At 35.9% G+C, this 22431-nt stretch overlaps 1 protein-coding gene across 1 annotated transcript in view; it reads left to right on the top strand.

Moving 5' to 3' along the window:
- SAMD12 (sterile alpha motif domain containing 12) overlaps positions 1-22431 on the top strand; it is a 327999-nt gene that overhangs the window by 305094 nt on the left and 474 nt on the right. The window contains exon 4 of the mRNA XM_044684170.1: positions 14325-14465. Coding sequence (XP_044540105.1) covers positions 14325-14465 — 141 coding nt within the window. The remainder of the gene's footprint in view (positions 1-14324; positions 14466-22431) is intronic.

Below are 22431 nucleotides of genomic sequence, written 5' to 3'. Positions count from 1 at the left end.
AAGGAAGGAAGGAAGGAAGGAAGGAAGGAAGGAAGGAAGGAAGGAAGGAAGGAAGGAAGGAAGGAAGGAAGGAAGGAAGGAACAATGCTTCAGTCTGCAACTCTGAGTCATCATCTCTTCAACTAAAGTGGATAGTATGTTTCATTATGAGCCCTTTGGAATTGTGGTTGGTCATTGTATTAATCAGTTTTAAGTCTTTTGAAGTTGATTATCTTTACAGTATTGTTATTATAAATTGTTCTTCTCATTCTGCTCTGTTTGCTCATGCAAGTCTTCCCAATTTTTTCTGAGACCACCCTCTTCATCAGTTCTTCTTGCATAATAGTATTCTATCATATTCATATAACATGATTTATTCATCTCTTTCCCAATAGATGGGCATTCCCTCAGTTTCCAATATTATGTCATGACAAAAAGAAAGGCTATAAATATTCTTAAACAGATAGGTCCATTTTATTTTTTCTTTTATTTCTTTGGGTAATTGTTAGACTATTACTGAATCAAAAGTTTTGCACAGTTTAATAGCTTTTTGAGGGATAGTTCCATATTGCTTTCCAGAATGCTTGGACTATTTTACAATTCCACTAACAATATGTGGGTTCCTGTTTTCCCACAATCCCTCCAGCATTTGTCATTTACCTGTTTTGTCATCTTAGCTAATTTGATGGGTGTGATTGTTTTAATTTCCATTTCTCTATTTGTTAGTGATTTAGAGCTTTTTCCCATATGTCTATTGATAGCTAATACCAAATATTTATAAAGTAATAATTGATAGCAGTAAAGACAAAGTACTCATCTGAAATGCTGTATTTCTTTAATTCTTAATTCATTCTCTTATTTCTAGTCATTCTTGCTTAATATATATTTGTTGTTCAATTGTTTTCATGTTTTCAATCACGTCTGACTCTGTGACCCTATTTGAGGTTTTCTTGGCAAAGATACTGGAGTGTTCTGCTATTTCTCTTTCCAGATATTTTTGCAGATGAAGAAACTGTGAAAAACATGATTAAATGACTTTCCCAGACTTACGCAGCAAGTAAGGGTCTGAAGCCAAATTAGAACTTGGGTCTTCCTGACTCCAGGCTTGACACTCTAAGTACTGCACCACCTAGGTATTCCATATGTATTTGCATTTAACTTTTAATTAAAATGACATCATTTTAATTAAAAGTTAAATTTTATTATGTCATAGCTGTGGTATAGTGGGTAGAGAGTTAAATTTGAAGCACAGAAGACCTGTTTTCAAGTCCTTCTTTTGGATGCACACTTGCTGTGTGACCCTGAATAAATCTTTTAACCTCTTACTTTTCTAAGCAGTTCTTTAAGTCTATAAAAGAAGATGCTCACCTGCATTTGTAGGAGTATTTTCACATAACAGTTTACAATATTAACAAAATAATTTAAATCATAGCTTTTTCTCCAAATACTACAACTTAGCTTTGATATTTCATGTATATATGTACATACATACACACGCCTATATATGTGTGTGTGTATATGTGTCTACTGATATATGTATATTTGTACACACAAACATATAAATATATATCTTGTAATCACATGTGTATAAGGTAATATACATATACTTATGTAACAATGCTTGCCATTTGCCTTTTTTTTGACATTCTATGTACCTTCTTTTAACCACTACTTCTCACCCCCCAAAAACAAAACAAAACAACATTCACTTCTCAGATTAAAGCTATACAACTTTGTCAATAATTGCAAACTGTTTTGGAATTGTAAACCTTGTATTTGTTTGGTTTACTAACACTTTTTCACTTTTTTTTACTAACTTCTCTTTCACCAAAAATATGGTGTTTATTTATGTTTAATTAAAGTTAATTAGAATTCATTTGTTTTAAATTTTTGAATATAATTGTATGATAGCCTCTGAAATAATTGGAATAACCTTATAATGTTAATATTGAAAGAATCTTCGATTCTGCTGGTGTGATTATTCTCTACATTTGTGAATCCTGTCCACACTTTCTCATCCTTTATAGTCCTTATTCATTGTTTTCCATAACTATTTCATAGAAAATTAGAACCAGTGCATGATCATTCTTTCCCATTTTTTTCATACATCTTAAAAACTAGTGTAGTCCTTCTGCAAGTCATCTATAACTTTCTTTCCTATTTTACCAGGCCACTTCATTTCCCAAAAATATATGCTTTCCAATAATACATGATTTAAAAAGACATAAGAAACTATGATGTCACCTTGTCAAGTTACAGAGTCAAAACTAGGAATCACTGAGCAAAGTACTCAGGTGGCATTATGTTAATTTGTGTATATTTTGCTGAATAAATGTTTATTTTCCTTTCTGCATAGTCTATTCCTTCAAGTCATTATCTCATCAAAAGTAGGCATGACCTATTTCCTTTCCTTGTATCTTACCCCATGATCTCAAGTAGGTGTTCTGCATACAGGTGGCACTCAGAAAACTTCGCCACTTAACCAGTGTTTTTTCTATATGCCCATTGTCGGGTAGTCAATAAACATTTAATAAGTTCCTACTTTGGGGTAAGCTTTGGGGGTTACAAAGAAAAGGAAAAGACAAGTCCTTGCCTTCAAGGAGCTCACAATCCAGTTGTGACAGAACACCTTCCTGAGGCCAGGAATAGTTCTCAAGCTGACCTCAAACTCTTAGAACACAATTTTTCTTCAGCTCTCAGTGTATCCTTGCTATAATAAAGCCTAGTCCACCTTTGGGGGTACTTGGGTTTACCTAGAAACTTCTGGCCCAGCTATATAGATAGTGTGTCCTTTAATTCAGTTGGGAAAACAAGGTGTGTTTTTTTTATTAAATAGAAAATTAAATACAAAAACAAATAAATCAAAATAACTATATAAAGAATCAAGAAACTATCCTAGTCTCAAGGACATGAAGTTATTTTTTTTTAAATACCCACAAGTCTTTGCCTTCAAAGAGTTCATGGTCATGTGAAAAAAATTATAACACAAGGCTGAATCTGATTGGGACAAAGAATAGATCCAGAAAGAATAGTCCAGAAAAAATTTGGGGGGCAGCTGGGTAGCTCAGTAGAGTGAGAGTCAGGCCTAGAGACAGGAGGTCCTAGGTTCAAACCCGGCCTCAGCCACTTCCCAGATGTGTGACCCTGGGCAAGTCACTTGACCCCCATTGTCCACCCTTACCACTCTTCCACCTATGAGACAATACACCGAAGTACAAGGGTTTAAAAAAAAAAAAAACAGAAAAAATTTGGAAAAGGGGCAGAATACTTTTAAATCAGGGCCAGGCTAGCCTACTAAATATCCTTTGATGAGATTACATTTTAGAAAAGAAAAGGATTTTAGTGCACAGAGATAATTTATTTTGAAAGCACATAAACCCACTAATGGAGTCACAAAGCCATAAAAATTTTAGGGAACCCAGAACTCCCTGGAGAAGACAGACAGGTGGATAACATTTTTTTAAGATACTGATTTCACTTTGGAATTTTTCTGACTTATTGGCTGTTTTAGGAGTCATTGATTCAATTGAAATCTTGTGCAGAAACAAGCTAGCTTGACCTTAATCTTGTCAATGTATGAACTCTATCTGTGTTTGGCTGTTGTGCTCATGAGTAGGATAAATGGAGAAAGGAGCTTCACCAATAGCCATGTAATATGCTTCTCTGTAATTAATAAAACAATGAGATACCTGATGCCTCCTGGGCTGCCCACCTAAGAAACATTAGATTAACAGGGAATAAAAAACCAACAAAGCACCCAGTTGCTGACTAATAAAATTTAAGATATTTCAAGGCTTGGTCTACCCATCAAAAGAGGAAAAGACCTTGAAGGTTGTTTATGGTATCATAAATCTTGGAGATATAGTCTACATTATGTTAGTATCAGATTTTGTTTTAAAACAATTTGCTCAGTGATTCAAGAAAAGAGATTGCTGGATGTTTCCAATGGCTTAAAGAAAAAACAGCAACAAAGAAACCTTTTTAAAACAAATTTTTGCTGTTTCTTAGGCAGTAAGTATTTTGGTAAATGTATATACATCAAGGAACATGGTTTTTTAGAATGTATGTAACCTTTAATTTACTGATTATGAGCTGTGTGTGTTACAAGGAGGGCTAAGAATTGTTCAGAACCACATTTTCAGTCCGTTTGAAAGGCACTATATTATGATTTCTTTCGGAGTTTATATTTCACATGAGAATTCACATTATTACTATTTCCTCCTATTAACATCATCAGCTTCTGAATATTTTCAGCCCATAATATGAACTTATTTAACAGTCTTTTACCCAAGACTGGTATGGATTCACTGTACCATTCCCATCAGAGCAATAAATAACTGACTGGAACCAGAGGATAATTTACATTAACCCCTTTTCTTCTCTACTCAGAGAAAAGTGATAACAGTGAAATAATCATCATTTTTTTTAAAGTGGACACCTAACTGTTGACTTCATGAAATGTTCTGAAGCAAGAGAAAATGGAAATGTATTGGTTTTGAAAGGTTCCTCAGGCATCCTTACCAAGAACCACAGGCATGGACTGGCTGACCTTGTAGTCCTTTCTGAGTCTGGTGTTTGGGGATCTACTGGCATTTTTAGGACTCTAGATTTCATGCTAGCACTTCCTAAACAAGATGTATTTATTTTAGCTAGCATCACCATAATACAATTAACAGAAGGACTAGGAAGACATGATTTCCTCCTCAAATCTCTGATTTGTCAAGTACTATAATTCAATTCAACAAAGATTTATGAAATATCTGTTACATGATATTATGCTAGATTGTAGGACACAATAGCAACAACATAGTTCCTTTCCTCAAGGAACAACAAAGCAAAATTTATCCCATTTTCCAGCCTCCCAGATTCCATGCTTCCCTTTGTCTCTGTTCCCAAGAAAGAATAATAGTAATAAGTAAACACAAGGTAATTTGAGGAGGAATTCAGCACAAACAACAAGAGGGAAAGGGAAATAAGGGGAAAGCTTCATGAAGGAGGTGACACCTGAACAGAGTCTGAAAGGAAGAGGACAAGTCTCAGAGGAGGGGATGAGGGAGTAATGTATTCTAGACATGGGAACTGGTATGTCCGACGTTAAGAAGTAGGGCATTGCCTGAAATGGGGGAAGATCTAGCCCAAAGTAGAACAAGGTAAAATAATACTGGAAAGTTTGGTGGGAGCCAGACTGTAGAGGCATTAAACACTAGGCTGAGTTATTTCTATTTTATCCTAAAGGGAATAGACAGTAAAAAAAAGTTTCTGAATTTAGGAAAAAGACATGGTCAGTCACACTCTTTTTGAACTTAAAGATATTATTTTTGACAGTTGTGGAAAGGATGGATTTTTAAAAGAAGGGACTTGAAAAGGGGAAAGCAATTAGGAGACTATTACATTTTTAAAATATATATTTAACTGTTTTTCCTGGAAAAAAAGAAATGATGAAATGCAGCTCTTTCCTTTCCATCTTTGCAGATGGAAGACTATGAGTGCAGAACATGATCTTGAGGCAGGAAGGAGGTATATTGGATAGAACACTGCTGAATTCAGGAATCCTGAATTCAAATATAGCCTCAGATACTAGTTACTGTATGACCTTGAGCATGTCACTTAACCTTTGCCAGCCTTAGTTTCCTTGTCTGTAAAATACACCTACTTCACAGGGTAGATGCAAATATAAAATGAGAAAATATTTTAACAGCCTTTGCAAGTCTTCACATGCATTAAGTGAGTGTCTTACTGGATTGCTTTTGTTTTTTTCTCCCTTTTATTCTTCGTTAATAATAAATACTTAGCATTTGTTTAACACTCTCAGATTTGCAAAATTCTTTCCAAATATTATCTTATTTTAATCTTCACAATAACCTTAAGAGGTAGGTTCTTTTATTATCTCAACATTACAGATGAGGAAAATAAGGCAGGCAGAAGTTAACTGATGTGCCTAATGCCCAACAGCTAATTATTTTCTGAAGCCAGATTTGTATTTAAGGCTTTCTGACTTCAGGTCCAATGCTCTATTCACTGTAATGCCTAGTTGCCTCACCCCACTCTACCACACAACCCTTTGTTGTTAGAAGATAGCTCTCTTATGTAGTAAAGGAGGGAAGAGATGTGCTTGGAAAGGAAGGTAATGTAAGAAGAGAGAAGATTCTGAAGAAAGAAGAGACTTCCAATTGTTTAAATATTTTATTTCAATATTTTTAAGAGGGGTGGGCAGAGTTGACAAGATGGGGATAGAAGAGAAATCAGTCTCTTGAATCTCTTTGGGCTTTTTAATCTGTTGGTTTCTTCTGGTTTCAAGCTTGAAAGAAAAGATGCATGATGCCAACCCCACTTGAGGTTGCTGAAGGGAGAAAAAAACTGGAAAAAGCCAATATGAGAATCATTGACAATCTTCATCATGTCCCTATTCTTGGTTTGCTATACTATATTCTTTGAGGAATTTCCCTTTTGAGTGAGATCTGGAACTTTTTCTTGGATAAGCTGAATTGCTTTACTCTCAGTAGAAGAGTTCCTAAAGTTTATTTTGTCTGATATATATTCTCTTACATATACTTTCTCATATTTCTATCTTGCTATTGACATGTATTAAAAGGTCTCATTGCTAATTGCTATTTGTGTTCATTACAGAACTGTCATTTGTGGGTAGGGACTTAAGATATAAAGCTTGAGATGCAAAGAGAGGATATGGAAAAATAGGCAAACTAATGCACAGTTGGTGGAGTTGTGAAAGTTAGCTATGGTGAGCCTTTGGAGAAAACTGAATGGAAATAGACAGGAGAATACCTTTTTGCTCAGTAGTATATGGCACCTACACAAAAACTGAACATGTATTATGGCATAAGAAAAATCTCACAAACAAATACAGAAAAGCAGAAATAATAAATGCATCCTTTTCAGTTTATAACATAATAAAATTACATTCAGTAAGAAGCCATGGAAAGACAAAATAAAAAGTAATTATTAACTATATAATCTAATTCTAAAGAATAGATGGGTCAAAGGACAACTCATAGAAACAATTACAAATTTCAACAAAGAGAATGACAACAATGAGACAACAACAGCAAAATGTATGGGATGTAGCCAAAGCAGTACGTAGGGGAAAATTTATATCTCTGAACATTTTCAATAATAAAATAGAGAAAGAGCAAATCAATGAATTGGCCATGCAACTAAAGAAATTAGAAAAATTATGAATTTTAAATTCCCAGTTACAAACCAAATTAGAGCAAAGGAGAAGTTAATAAAACTGAAAGTGTGATAAGGAACTTCTGGGACAAGATGGAAAACAGCTTGAGTGACAAGATTATCGATTAAAGAACTTAGAATTTACCCAGGTGGCATGAGCTAAGGCCAAAAGACAGTTGGGACCACCTCTATAAATACCCTTGGACTGCACCACCCAGGGTCTCAATTGGAGAAGGGAATTCTAGAAGGAGGGTGGTGGATGGGAGGGTAGGCCATAGACCTGCAAATCCAGGATCCATACCTGAGTGCCATAGGAAGTTCATTTGCCCCTGATACTAATAGGGCTAAGAGAGAATAACATCAAGCTGATAAGAAAAACATCAATCTTTCCCTGTCCTTTGGTTTGCACTGCGGCTAGGTCAGACCAGGGATTGTGTGAGAGAGAAGAATCTCCAGCCAAATATCAACCTATTACCTATAGATTTGGATCACCTTAACTTAATTAGTCATAGTATAGCATTCCCAAACCTCTATCCTGATTCCTTGTTCCTAACCCTTAAGATAGCAATAAATCCTGTTAAAGTTTAATCCAGCTGAAGATTTGTGCTCCTTCCTGACTGGTGACATCTACAGCTATAGGGAAAGGGATTTATCATACCTCAGTCAGATTATTAGTGTTATCCATTTAGCAAATCAATACCAGCCCAAACCAACCTTTCATCATCAAACCCAACCCCAAGCCAAAGAGCTAGAGGAGTTGTTGATCATACATACAACCCCTCCTTAATACTTTGGCTTGGGCACTGTTAAAGAGGTATAGGATTGGCTAAACTGAACTTCATAAATCCTGGGGATTACTAGCACATTGGTGATCACCCAGGCGACCTCATCTCTCGCTTAGCCTAGATTCATCTACCACCTGAGGATCTTGAGCCATCTTGACAGGTTCAGATTATAGAGCCTGTCAGTCCAGAGAAATAGCACCTGGGTTTATTTATCCTCTTTCTTTAACAAAAAACGAGGAATCCATTGAACTAATACATAAAACTAGAAGTTAGGTTTATAGGAAAAAAACAATAAAATAGATAGACAATGGGTTAATTTTATTTTTTTAAAAGAAAGAAGAAAACTGAAAGAAAACCAAATTACCAGCATTAAAAATGAAAAGGGTGAATGCACCACCAATGAAGGGGAAATTAAAGCAATTATTGGGAGCTATTTTGCCCAAATGTATGCCAATAAATCTTTTAATCTACATGAAATGAATGAGTATTTATAAAACTATAAGTTGCCTGTACCATCAGAAGAGGAATACTATATAGATACTTTGGAAAGATAGAAAAAGAAGGTATCCTACCAAATTCCTTTTTTACTACACACATATGGTAGTGATACCTAAACAAAGAAAAGCAAAAACAGAGAAAGAAAATTATAGACCAATTTTGCTAATGAATATTGATTGCAAAAATTTAAATAAAATACTAACAAGGAAATTACAGGAACCTATCACAAGGATTATTTATGATGGCCAGGTAGGATTTATACCAGGAATTGAGGGCTGATTTGATATTAGAAAAATATTAGCACATTTAACCATATCGATAATAAACCAACTGAAATTTAATTATTACCAATAAATGCAAAAAAAAAAGCTTTTGACAAAATATAACATCCATTCTTATTAAAAATACTAGGAAACATGGAAATAAATGGACCTTTCCTTAAAATAATATGTAAAAGCCTCAGTAAGCCTCATTTTTAATGGGTACTGTTACTACTACTGCTGGGGTTGCTGCTGGGGCTGCTGCTGGGGCTGCTACTGCTGCTGGGGCTGCTACTGCTGCTGTTGCTGCTGCTACTACTACTACTACTACTATTGATAATAATTAGCAGATCAGCAAGATGTATATACTCCTCATAAAAGAGAATTAGAGTCTGAATAAATAAGAAGTGGATGTACTTTTATGTTCTAAATTATCCACTGTTTGAAAAATCATTCTCATCATTGAATGATCTCAATTCCCTCTGCCATTTTGATTTTACAAGGCATTGCTTCCCCCTTTCTGTTCTGAGCTATGAGGATGCATTGTTTGATAGCTTGCACATTCCACTCCCACAGGTGGCTGCTGTGATTCTGGTCAGACCCATGACCTCGATTACAGAAAAAGGCTAGTTAGTTCACTGGGCTAGAACATGGTGCTAATGAGATCAAGGTCATGGGTTTGATCCCTGTATGGGCCAATTAACTTTACTACATTCCAGGGTCCTAAAATGTATCCCAAATTCAGTCATCTCACAGACGTATTTCCTTCACACAAGAATGATCAGATGACTGATCACTGTGATGATATCAATCAGTGCAAGCTAGTTTGGAAGTACTGAGAAACATAACAAAAGTCATAGCAGATCTCTGTATATGGATACTATTATGTCTAGCTATGTACCTTTACATATGCATATATTTTACAAATCCACATGAAACTATTTCTGGCATCAATATATATGTCACATATGTCATACTGTGCTTATTCCAGGTTTCATGAATGTAGAAATCTATTCTTTCCATTTTATGGTAGGAAAATTGATGAACAATAAGATTAAGAATTTTTAACACTGGATTTTCTCATTTCCTCTTACTATATCCTCAAGTAGATTCTAACAATATTAAGTTGTTGGTTGGATTATGTATAGATGATGGACCAAAGAAATTGAGCTAAATATTCTTTAATGATGCCTTGCTGAATAAATAACTGCAAAGAATATCATGAGTCACATATTAAATTATCCTGGACATTCATATCATATTTTCTATTGTTAATGTTGAAAGAAGTTCATAGAACAAAAATAACTCGGGAGCCTATAGGCTAGCCAAGGATAGGTTTGGGGATTGCCAAAATTGGAGGTTTCAAGAGGAAATTAATTTCCATCTCTCTTGGATAAATTTTTATAGACTTATCGAAAGGAGAAGGTCTCATATTTTCTGGTTAGTAGGCAACTTTTGTGATTGTGGGTAGAGTCCCTTACCCTACAGACTAACTATACTATCCCACTCCTGCTTAGTACCACAAAAGACAATTCACTAAAATGAATTGGAGGAGAAAGAAGTGAAATAACTATTTTGAGGCAGATAATTGGTAAATGACATGAAATTAACAAATATTTATTAAGCCCCTTTTATGTATGTGCTTTTCTACTGTACTAAATGTTGTTAGTGACATAAAGATTTGAAAATCACCCTGGACAACATCCTGAAGTTCATTATTCTTCAGAACACATTTTTTCATTCCCTCTTCCTTTTTCTAGTAGGAATGGAGAAGTCTTGCATTATTTGAATGTCCTTTCCTGTGTATTTGAAGGTCTTTCTCCTAATGACTTTCAAAACATCTTTCTGAATTGAATTGTTAAATTTAATCACTGTGGGTCTTGGAGTTTGCAACCTTGGGTTTTATTCTAGAGATGATCTATTAATTCTTTCTATTGGAATTTTATTTTCTATGTTCAAAAGTTTTAGACAGTTTTCTTCTATTATTTCCTTTATTATGGTGTCAAAGATTTTTGTCCTGTCATTTTCCTCCAGGAGACCCATGATCTTTCTTCTCCCTGGACACCCTGTCCTTTAGTTTATTAAGTTTTGTTTACATGGTTAACATATTTTCTTTTAATGTTGGTTTTTTTTTTTTTGCTTTTTTTATTCTAGGTTATCCCTCATTTCTGTGTATTTACATTCCCAATCTATTGTTCTCTGTTTTGTTTCCTTGGTGAGACTTGCCATTAGAGATACAAGTTTTTCTTTATGCTCATTAGTTTTGTTGTGTAGGATATAAACTCTGCACGCAAAATTCTCATTTTTTAAACCCCTCAGGAATAATGTATGTTGTGGTTGCATGGTCTCCTCATATTCCAAGGTCCTTTGTTTCATATTGAATCATTTCCCTTTTGTTTTAAATATTTCTTCATAGATGCCTAAACTCAACTGTTAGATCTAGAGTCCAAATTTCCTTCTATTACTGTTTTTCTTATTGATTTGTGTTTAAGATTTTTGAGTTTTCTCCTTCCTGAAATCTTAAATACTTTTAGCCTTCCCATCCCTCTTCTTTTATTATTCCCTTTCTCACTCCTTCCCTTCTGATTTTGGTTTGGGGGGAGGGAGATATTTAAGTGTCTCGGTCTCTTCCCACAAGGGGGATTTCATGGTTTACCAGCCTTGGTCTGTACCCAACATGACTTTGGATGGCCAGAAATGTCCTCAAGTGGACTCTTTCACTCAGGCTTGATAGAGTGCTACGTAGCTCTTCACATGAACAGTATCCTGCCCTGGTGACCTGTCCTACTGCCTTTTTTTCTCAGGTGGCCCAGCACTAGCAGAGTCTGATTCCCTGAGTTTCATGCCCTAAGAGGAATTTGCCCCTGAAGTGCTTGGGCTAAGCTGGCGATTGAGCCCTGAGCAAACATCTGTAGGCTAGAGCCAAGGTCTCTATGCACAGGACAAAGAGACTGGGAACAGAGTACAGGGATGAGTTTTTATATAAGTCTGTATTATATCCTTGGGTCGGTTAGTACAGCCTTACTGCTGATAATGTAAGGGAGAGGTTCTAGGTGAGCGTAGGGTCAATTAGCATCAGATCTCAGGTTTGAGTGAATTTTTTTACCTTATTTTGTATTCTGGGTGACCCAGACCATTAAAACAGTTGGAGATGCTTTATCTTTTGGGTGTAATTTCTGTTTTGGAGAGAGGTCTGAGAGGTTGTGGAGAATCAGAGAAAATGTCTAGTCCAGTCCACCGTCTTGTGGCTTATGTAATCAAAAAGTTAGCAGCACTGTTTTTGGTTGCAAAATAACTCCAAACAAGTACCCATCAGTTGGGTGATGGCTAAACAAACTGGCATACGAATGTAATGGAATATTAGTATATATTCAATATGATGGACAACCTGGGAAGATGACCTGGTAAAGAATCAAATAAGCAGAACCTAAAGAACAATATATAAAAAAAACTGTAACACTGGGAAAAGATTAAAAAGAAGTTGAACTCTGACTAAATGAAAAGCCAGTGAATCTTCTGGTGAACAGATAATAAAATATATCCTTTCCCTCAGGACAGAGAAGTGGGAGATTATAGAATAGAATTTTGTACAAACTGTTTTATCTCATTTTTTAATTCTTTTTCTTTGTCATAGTGGGGAAAAGGTGCAGTTTCAGTCTGGTAGGAGCCAACAAAATAATATACTCAACAAATGTCCAGTCATTTTCAGTCATGTCCAGCTATTCATGACTCCATTTAGAGTTTTCTTGGTAGAGATACTGGCTCACTATCTACTGTGTCACCTTGCTGCCCTTACCCAATAAATACAACAATTAAATAACTGGTGGTTGGTCCTTTCCGTTTATTTTGTTGTTCATACCCAATAACTACAACAATATAAATGGAAAGAGCCAACCACAATAAAAATGAATGTTACAGAAGCAGCTGAGTGGCTCAATGGATTGAGAGCCAGTTCTAAAGAAGGGAGGGCTTGTGTACAAATCTGGCTTAGATACTTCCTAGATGTGTGACCAAGTCACTTAACCCCCATTGCCTAACTAGCCCTTATTGTTCTTCTAAGCCTTGGAACCAATGCACAGTGTTGATTCTAAGAGGAAAGGGAAGGATTTTTTTAATCAATGTTGCCTAATTACAAAGAATAAGCATATCATGAAAAAATAGATATGAGAAGATAATTCCACCTTTCTTTTTTGCAGAAGAAGAAGGTCTATGGATATGAAATATTGTTTATATTTTCAAACTTTATATTTATATGTGTACATATACATATAGATATATTGGTTTTACTTTTTTCTTTGTTATATTAAATAGTTCTAGGAAAGAAGAGGGGGAGGGATGCTTGGATAAATTTTGGTAATGTACAAGAAAAATGTTATGAATAAAAATTATTTTAAATGCATAAAGGGAAGCTAGGTGGCTTAGTGGATTGAGAACCAGGCCTAGGAATGGGAAGTGCTGGATTCAAATCTGGCCTCAGATACTTCCTAGCAATGTAACTCTGGACACGTCACTTGACCCCCCGTTGCCTAGACCTTACTGCTCTTCTGCCTTGGAACAAATTCATATTATTGATTCTAAGATGGAAGGCAAGATTAATTTTTAAATGTATAGCTTTATACCATCTCTGCTTCTTATCTCCCTCTTTCTTTTCTTAAAATAATATTTAATTCTTCCCCCTATTATGTGTAAAAACAATTTTAAACATTCATTTTTATTAATATTCATTTTTAACCTGGTTACATAATTAAACATTCATTTTTAAAAAGTCGCGTTCTAATTCTCTCCCTTCTTCTGACACGCCCTTCATCACTCCCTCCCTGCCTTTCCCCCTCCCTGAGATAGCAAACAATCTATAGATAGATTCTACATGTGTAATCATGTATAATATTATTTGCTCATGGGTAATCTGAGTAAATATAATAAAAATAGCATTTTACCTAAACTGATCTATTTATTCAGTTCCACAACAATCAAACTGCCTAAAGAGCTAGAAAACTAGGGAGGGAGAAAATAATATATGAAAAATATAGATACCTCATAGAGCTAGAAAAAAATTTATCTGGAAGAACAAAAAGTCAAGAATATCAAGAGAATCAAGTGAAGGAAGGTGACCGAGGAGTACTAGATCTCAGACTGTATTACACAAAGCAGTAATCATCAAAATAATCTGGTAGTGGCTAAGAAACTGAGTGGTGAGTCAGTGGTATAGATTAGGTTCACAAAACCTAGTAATAAACCATAGTAATTTATGACCATAGTAATGACCATAGTAATTTAGCTTGATAAATTAAAAGAGCCAACCTTTTGAGATAAGAATTCACTGTTTGACAAAAACTGTTGCAAAAATTGGAAAAATGGTATGGCAGAGAATGAAATTAGACCAGCGTCTCATACAGTATATACCAAGATAAGGTCAAATTGGGTATATGATCTAACTGTCCCCCTCTTTCTAAGAGTAACAGAAATCACTTTATTTTATATTCCCTTTATCATCATATCAAGTTCTCTTCTTTCAAAACCCCCAAATCCAAGCTGATTAATCAAAAATAATAAATTGAAGAGTGTGGGGATCATTAAGTAAGTATTGCTTGTTTTCTCTTTCCTAACACTTCAGGACGGGCGCTCCTGAGACTCACTGACAAAAAGCTGGAACGAATGGGGATTGCCCAAGAGAACCTCCGACAGCACATCTTGCAGCAGGTGCTTCAGCTGAAGGTTCGAGAAGAAGTCAGGAACCTTCAGTTACTCACACAAGGTACCCCACTGTTTCCTCCCAGATGGACTGCAGAAGGGGAGGGGGAGTAAATAAGAGCATACTTCCAAAAAACCCAAAAATGAGATTCCATTGCTCCCTACAAAGAGACCCTTCACAAAGACTTTCATTATGATCTCAAAGATCTTCTAAAAAGTTTTTTTTATTAACAAAAGATAAGACTTAACAAAAATGAAACTAAGTGAAAGTCTCTCTATAGAAAAGTAGGAGGTAGAGGAATATGGTTCAGGTGGAATGCCACTTACACTGTCAAACACAGTGTTTGTTTCTGTCTCCTTAAAGATTTTCTTTGTTATAAGGAAGTAAGTATTGGGTGGGGGAAAAATATAAAGGAAATGATTATGGTGTTTAAAAAATCCATAAATAAAACTTAAAGAAAGCAGTCAATGATCGGTAAATAGAAACTGAGTTAAATAAATTGAGTTATTGTTGTCTAGCCAATTAATCTGAAAAGCTACTTGGAGTAGTGTTGCTTCATCATTTATCAACTATTTGGGGTTAATTTTTCTGGTGTGGGGAATTCTTGTATGAGCTCTCCATGTCTTGGAGACTATGCCTGGGGCACAAAGACATTAAGCGACTTCCCTATAGTCACACAGGTAGTGTGTGTCAGAGGTGAAATTTGAACACATCTTCCTGACTCCAAGGCCAACCCTCTCTTCTTCATGGCAAGCTGGTATATTTACAAAGTGGACATAGAGTGTTTTACTTATTGTTAGAAGCGAAGAGAAATAGGAAGAAGGCACGTTAGAAGTCTTTGTTGCTTTGAAAGCAGTGGAAAAAGCCCTGTTAAGTCTCTGAAGTGGAAAGTCTTTTAAAAAATAGAAATCAAAAAAGACCTTTATGTCAATTTTATATCATACTCAAGAGGAATCCTTAATAGCTCCAGTAGCACTTAGTATATTTAAGACCCTTATAACTGTAGGGTCAGTTCAAACTGAAACCAAAATATAGACAATATTCTACATTATATTCCATCATTAAAAAAAAAAAGAAATAAGAAAGATATATTTTCCTCCATGTTCAATGCAGACTGGTAGCCTCACCCAAGTGCATCAACCACAGATTGCTCTGACTTTTTGTTTTATTTTAATGGCCATTTTGTGTCATTTCAAATGAAGAGATAATAATAAAATGTGTTTGGAGAGCACTGGATACGTTTTTCAATCTGCAAAATATTGTGACTGGCTAAGCTATGTGTGTAATGGTATTAGCGAAAACTAGGTCAGCCAAGTATCTTGGTGCACTGAGATTAACTCAATAATAATCCATCTCCTTAGAAGAAAGCCGGCTGCCTGGATGATAACTGTTCTGTAGGGATGTGTTTATACATCAGGTAATCGGAGAATTGTTTCACTTATTTGATCTGTACTTTGTAGGCATTTTGTTCCCAGTGACTTATTGCCAGTGGAGTTATGGGTGATATTCCATACATTGTGTGTTTGAAGAAAGGCCACTAGAATGTTTGCCCAGGCCCTTTTTTGACTTTGCACCTAATAGGCACTTTATAAATGCTTCTGGAGCAATGTAGAATGAAATATCCTAAGAGTTTTTGTTTACTTTCTATAAGAGAAAATCAATTCAATTTTATTCAGCTAGTATTTTATTAAACATCAGCTAGAGATGAGGCATGGTATAAACATTTTGGGTTGGGGTCAGGATGCACATTGGAGAAGAGAATGAGATCTGCAGTGGTCAGTGAATGTGGCTTAGGAACCCTTTTTTATCTGAAGTTATGTTCTGTATAGCTGCAATGGTTCCTTTATAAAAATCAGTGTTTATTATATTGCTTGTTTGCGCTATGGCTAGAACCCTTGAAACTCCATATAATTTTCCTTTTTTTTAAACCCTTACCTTCTTCTTAGAATCAATTTTAAGTATCATTTCCAACACAGAAAAGCAATAAAGGCTGGGAAATAAGGGTTAAGTGACTTGCCCAGGGTCACACAGTATATCTAAGGTCATATTTGAACCTAGAGCTACCCATCTCCAGGCCTGGCTTTCTATCTATTGAACCATCTAATTGTCCCCCTATATATAATTTTCATTTTGAAATATTGATGCTAGGTTCAATTCTTTATTTTGTCTTATATTATCTTTCATTTGGAAAACTTACATCCTTTTATCATTAACAGTAACACTGATAATGACAATAATAACAATAGCAATACCCAGTACAATGTATGTTACATGTTTGTTCAGTCATTTTTTCAGTCATGTCCGACTTTGTGACCTCATTTGGAGGTTTCTTGGCAAAGATACCGGAGTGGTTTGCCATTTCCCTCTCCAGCTCATTTTATAGATGAAGAAACTGAGGCAACTTGCCCAGAATCACACAGGTAGTAAATGTGTTAGGCGAGATTTGAACTTAGGACGATGAGACTTCCTGACTCCAGCCACTGCTCTCTAGCCACTGCACCACCTAGCTGCCCATGACACACGTAAGTGTTTAATCAATGATTTGTCATTCATTCAGTTAATAATAATAATTAATGAGACCTACATTCTGCAAATAATTTTTTGCACACTTTCTTTCCCATTAAAATGCATGCACATGCTTTTTAGTTTTCTTGGTTTCATAGTACAGTGCTATGACAAATAATAACAGCTTAATGAATATCTGTTGGATGATTGAAGGAATGAATAATAGTTTACACTTATGTAGTTTGCAAAATGATTTTCATACACTATTTTATTTGAGCTTAACAACAAACCTAGGTATTAAGAATTCTTATTATGCCCATTTTACAGAAGAGGAAACTGTGATTGAGAAGTGAACAGATTTTTCCAAGTCACACACCTAGTAAATATCACTTTAGAACATATCAAGTTACCTTGAATTTAGGTCTTATGTTGTATGGAGTTATTATCATTGGCATTATAAACGCTGCCCTGTCTCCTTTTGGGGGGGAGAGGGGAAGAACTGAGATCAATTTCATTTCCATAAGGAATTCATACTAAAAAAACTCCTACCACCAAAACAACTGTATATTTAAAGTCTTGGAGAGTTGCCTTGAGCTTTTAACTTTGAGAAGTTAAGTGATTTGCCCAGGATAACACAGCCAGTATGTGTCAGAAGCAGATCTTGACTCTAGCTATTACCTGATTTCTCTCCACTCATCCATGCTCCATGCTGTCTGTCTGTCTGTCGCGCTCTCTCTCTCTGTCTCTGTCTCTCTGTCTCTCTGTCTCTCTGTCTCTCTCTCTCTCTCCCTTTTACATATTAACATATTTCATATTAAGGAGCTTTTTAAAAATTCTTAGCCTTCTTTAAGTAAATTGCTCTTTTAAAAAAACTCTTAAATTGTGTAATAGACAGGCTTAAAGGTGACAAATAGCTTTTAAAATATTTAGGGAGTTGATTTGGAGTTGAGGACCTTGGAGTTTAATTTCCCTGAATGAATTAATATTTACGTGATGTGAAAATTAAAGGTGTTGATGTGTGAATATCTGTAATGAATATTTGATTCTTCATCTCCACGCACCCTAATCAGGAGAAATATTGCACTAAATAAGCACGAAGGTTTCTGAATGTCTCTTAGCTGTCAAATGAAGTCTAAATTCCCTGGAAATCCCAAATTCCACTCTCTTGGAAAGCCCGAATTACTCATCTTTAGTGTGAAGTATGTTTCATCTTCTTTAATCAGTTACAATCCTGACATTCCCTTGCCCAAGGATCTTCAATGGTGACTGATTGCTTATAGAATAAAGGGAAAATTCCTCAGTTTAACATTCCAGGATCTGTGCTTGTGGCCCTAATCTTTGGAGATTTATCTTGCCTTTTGTGTTTATGCATACTCATCTTCTCTCCACTTTCTTTGCAGTTTCAGAGATTAAGGTGGTTCTCCCTTTACCAGATCTAACATTTTCACATGTGTCTCTGTTCCTGTTCCTTCTCATCTTCTTCAGGACATTGCTCCATTGATCTCTATCTGTCAAAGGGAGCCTTCTTACCCTGAAAAAGTGCTCTGGTTTCTCTATCACTAAAACAAGAACCACTACCCTTCTGCTGATCCAATGTCACAGTTCCACATTGACAACTGCCTCCTGAAGGTAGTCCCAGCATCTCAAATTCAGTATGTCCCAAAATAAACTCATCATTTCTCTCCCCTCTCCCAAACTGGCCTCTTTGTATATAGCTACCCAATCTCTCTTGATAACATCAACCTCCTTCTTAATAGTCAGGCTTGAACTTTTGGTCATCTTTTTCTCTTCCTTTTCATTCTATCCTATGCTAGTACTGCTCTCCCTCCCCCACCAAATTACTCTGTATTTACTTCTCTTTCTATATGTTTTTTGTCATTCAGTGGTTTTCAGTCATTTCTGACTCTTCCTTATCCCATTTATGGTTTTCTTGGCAAAGTTTGTCATTTTCTTCTCTAGTTCATTTTACAAATAAGGAAACTAAGGCAAGTAGGCTTAAGTGATTTGTCCAGAGTCACACAAATAGTGAGTGTCTGAAGCCAGATTTAAACTCAGAAATGTGAGTTTTCATCTAGACTTCATACTGTGCCACTTAGCTGCTCCTGCCTATACTTTTCCCAAATAAAGTAAGCTCCTTGAGATGAAGATGATTTGCTTTTTGTCATAGTCTGTGCCTAGCATATGGACACTTTTTTTTAAAACCTTACCTTCCATCTTGGAATCAATACTGTGTATTGGTTCCAAGGCAGAGGAGCAGAAAGGGCTAAGCAGTGGGGATTAAGTGACTTGCCCAGGGTCACACAGCTAGGAAGTGTCTGAATTCATATTTGATCCCAGAACTTTCTATTGCTAGACTTGGCTCTCAATCTACTGAAACAACTAATTGACCCTGCACATAGATACTTAATCAATATTGATCAATGGATGTTTGGTCACTTGTCAAGACCTTTGACTCCTGTCTCCATATGTCTCTCCTGTCCACTTGGACCACCACAGCCATAGTTAAGGCCCTCATCACCTCTCACCTAGGTTATTCATTTGAATCCATTTGAAAGGTTAATTCTTTAAAAACCTGAAAAGTTTTTCAGTGGTCAAATTCACAGGTTTCTTGTGGGTGGCTAGGACCCTGTTAACCTCTCATTTAATTCATTTTAATTTTTCTCTTCTAGGAAAAAAAAAAGCTTTTCTGACCACATTTTTGTTTTGGTTTTTCCAGAAACTGGTTTTATTTGAAGTTTTCAATTTACAGTATGGAAAAGTATTTCTCAGGAAAGAAGTAAGACCTAAAAAAAAGAAATCCAACTATTCTTTTGCCTCTAACTTCTCTCTTATTAAATATATATATGTATATATATATATAAAGTATATAAATAAAATTTACATATATATGTATATATACATATATATATATATAATATGTCCATCTCTGGCCATGTTACTCTCCTACTCAGAAGTCCTCAGTGGTTCTCCATTACCTCTAGGGTCAAATATAAACTACTTAGCCTAACAATCAAAACCATAAACAATATGGCTCCTAGCTACCTTTCCACTCCTAAGAAAGAGATTAATATCCAACAACAACGTTGATAGAGAGCTTTCCTCACAATCCTATGAAGTAGGCAGTGTAATATGACTCCTACAGCTAATAAATGGTGGATCCAGGACTTGAACCTATGTCCTTTGATTTTACATCCACTGTCCTTTGTACTACATCACAACTGCCTTCCAATTGTGCATTGCTAAGCTACCTTAATAGTCCACAGCCTGAGCATCACATTTTATACCAAATATTTTCCAACTGACTTTTGAGTGCTTTTAAAAATTGAATCCACTCTGAGAAGATAATTATTTTTCTCTTATTGTTTCAATTCTGCTATTCAACAGACTTTTAATTATGCCTACTGTGTCCTAGGCACTAGGGACACAAAGGCAAAAACATCAACAACAAAAGAGTCCCTGACCCTGAGGAGCTCACGTTCATTTGGAAATACAACATACAAACAGTTAAGTAAATGCAGTATACTTTGAGGAAGAAGAAAACATTAACAATTCAGGGGAATTGGGAAAGGTTTCGTCATTGGAGGGAATATTGGAGCTGAGCCTTGAAGGAAAATTTTTGGAGACAGAGCTGAAGAGAGACTACAATCCAGGCATGGAGGCAGAGAACAAATGCCAATGAAGTTCATGTTATAGCAAACAGGCTAGTTTGACCCCAACATAGAAGGCCTGAAGAAGAGTGATGTGAAGTATGGAAACCAGATTGTGACAGGCTGCAAATACCAGATTAAAGAATTTATTTTTGTGTTGTTGTTGTTTTTTTTCATTTTCCTCAAAGCCATAGAGAGCTTTTGAAGTTTTTTGGACAGGGGAATAACGTGCTCAGTCCTGTGCATTAGAATGATACTAAGGATATTCAAAAGAATATGCTATATTCTTTTTGGATGTTCAGTCATTTTCAGACAGGTCTGACTCTTCTTGATCCCCCCCTTGAAACCCCTTTGGGGTTTGCTTGCCAAAAACGCTGGAGTGGTTTGCCATTTCCTTCTCCATTTTATAGATGAGGAAACTGAGGCAAATGGGTTAAGTGAGTTGCTCAGGATCAGACAGCTAATAAGTGTTTGAGGCCAGACTTGAACTCAGGAAGAGAAGTTTTCCTGATTCCAGGTGTGGCATTCTATCCTCTGCACTAACAGATAAACTCTGGCATTATCTTGAGTACTGACAAAAGCAATTAAATAATCATATGGTTTTGTTGGTTTCTTGTTCGGGGAGATGTTCATTTCAGAATCATTTCCATTGCTCTAAGGACACATGACATATGAACAATGGAAGTCATCTAGACGTGCAGTCCAGAACAGCCTGGGAGTCTCCATGATATAGTTAATTAAATGTGCTTGTCTGTGTTGTCTCTCTAGTACTATATTTTTAAAAATCATATTCAAATTCCTTGGTCTGAATAAGTGTTTCTCAGACTTTACATCAAGATTCCTAGAGTAATCATAGTTCTGAGAGGATCTCAGAGACTATCCCGGCAGCCTTCCAAGCATCTGATTGGCATTGGAAGTAATGATTTGTTGCTTTTAGAAACAGGATGAAAGGCTGTTTCCTTCGCCTTGTATTTCAGAGTTTAAAGGGAATTCAAAGATCATCTAGTCCAAGCCCAGCCTAAATCATGATCCCATCTCCCAACTTGCCCAATAAATGATAATCTAGATGCTGCTTACTTCAAAGAATAAAGTCACTAGCCTCTTTGCTAACCTCTAGTGACAGAATTCATCTCTCTCTAAGGTAGCCCTTTTCTACTTTGAGTACTACTGTTTAGTTTTTCCTTGTATTGCGCTGAAATGTTTCCTAGCTAAACCAGATTTCTCTCTCATATGAGAAGTTTTTGAAAATTGCTATCATCAGACTCCCACCTGGGTCTTCTCTTCTGATGACTGAACAATTCAAGTACCTTTCAACATTTTGCATTTGGCATGGTAATGGACAGAGGGCAATCCATCAATTAGTAAACATTTATTAAATGCCTACTATGTGCCAGGTTTTGTGCTATGCCCTGGGGATACAAAAGGAGGAAACAGACAGCCCTTGCCCTGAAGGAGCTTACAATCTAATGGAAATAATTTGGAGGATTTAAAGTCAAACCTTATCTTCCTCTGAATATATGCCATTATATCAATTACCTCTCTAAAATTTGATGACTGGAACTGGAAACCATGTTACAGATAAGGTCTCACAAAAGCAGAGAACTTCCCCTCACCCTAGATAAAATTCTTCTATTTCTTCAGACTAAAGTCATATTAGCTTTTGTGGTTGCCACATCACATGACATGGTACAGTGGACACAGCACTGGATTGATAATAAGATCACCAGAGCAACATATATGGGACTAGAACTCAGGGCTCCCAAGTCTTAATCCAGTGTTCTTCCCACTCTGTGATGATAAAAAGGAAAGAAAGGAAGAAAGAAAGAATGAAAGGAAGGAAGGAAGGAAGAGATAGAAAGGAAGGAAGGAAGAGAAAG

Source organism: Gracilinanus agilis, chromosome 1 (genome assembly GCF_016433145.1).
Source record: "Gracilinanus agilis isolate LMUSP501 chromosome 1, AgileGrace, whole genome shotgun sequence".
Classification (NCBI taxonomy): Eukaryota; Metazoa; Chordata; class Mammalia; order Didelphimorphia; family Didelphidae; genus Gracilinanus; species Gracilinanus agilis.
This window is presented reverse-complemented; position numbering and strand designations above follow the sequence as displayed.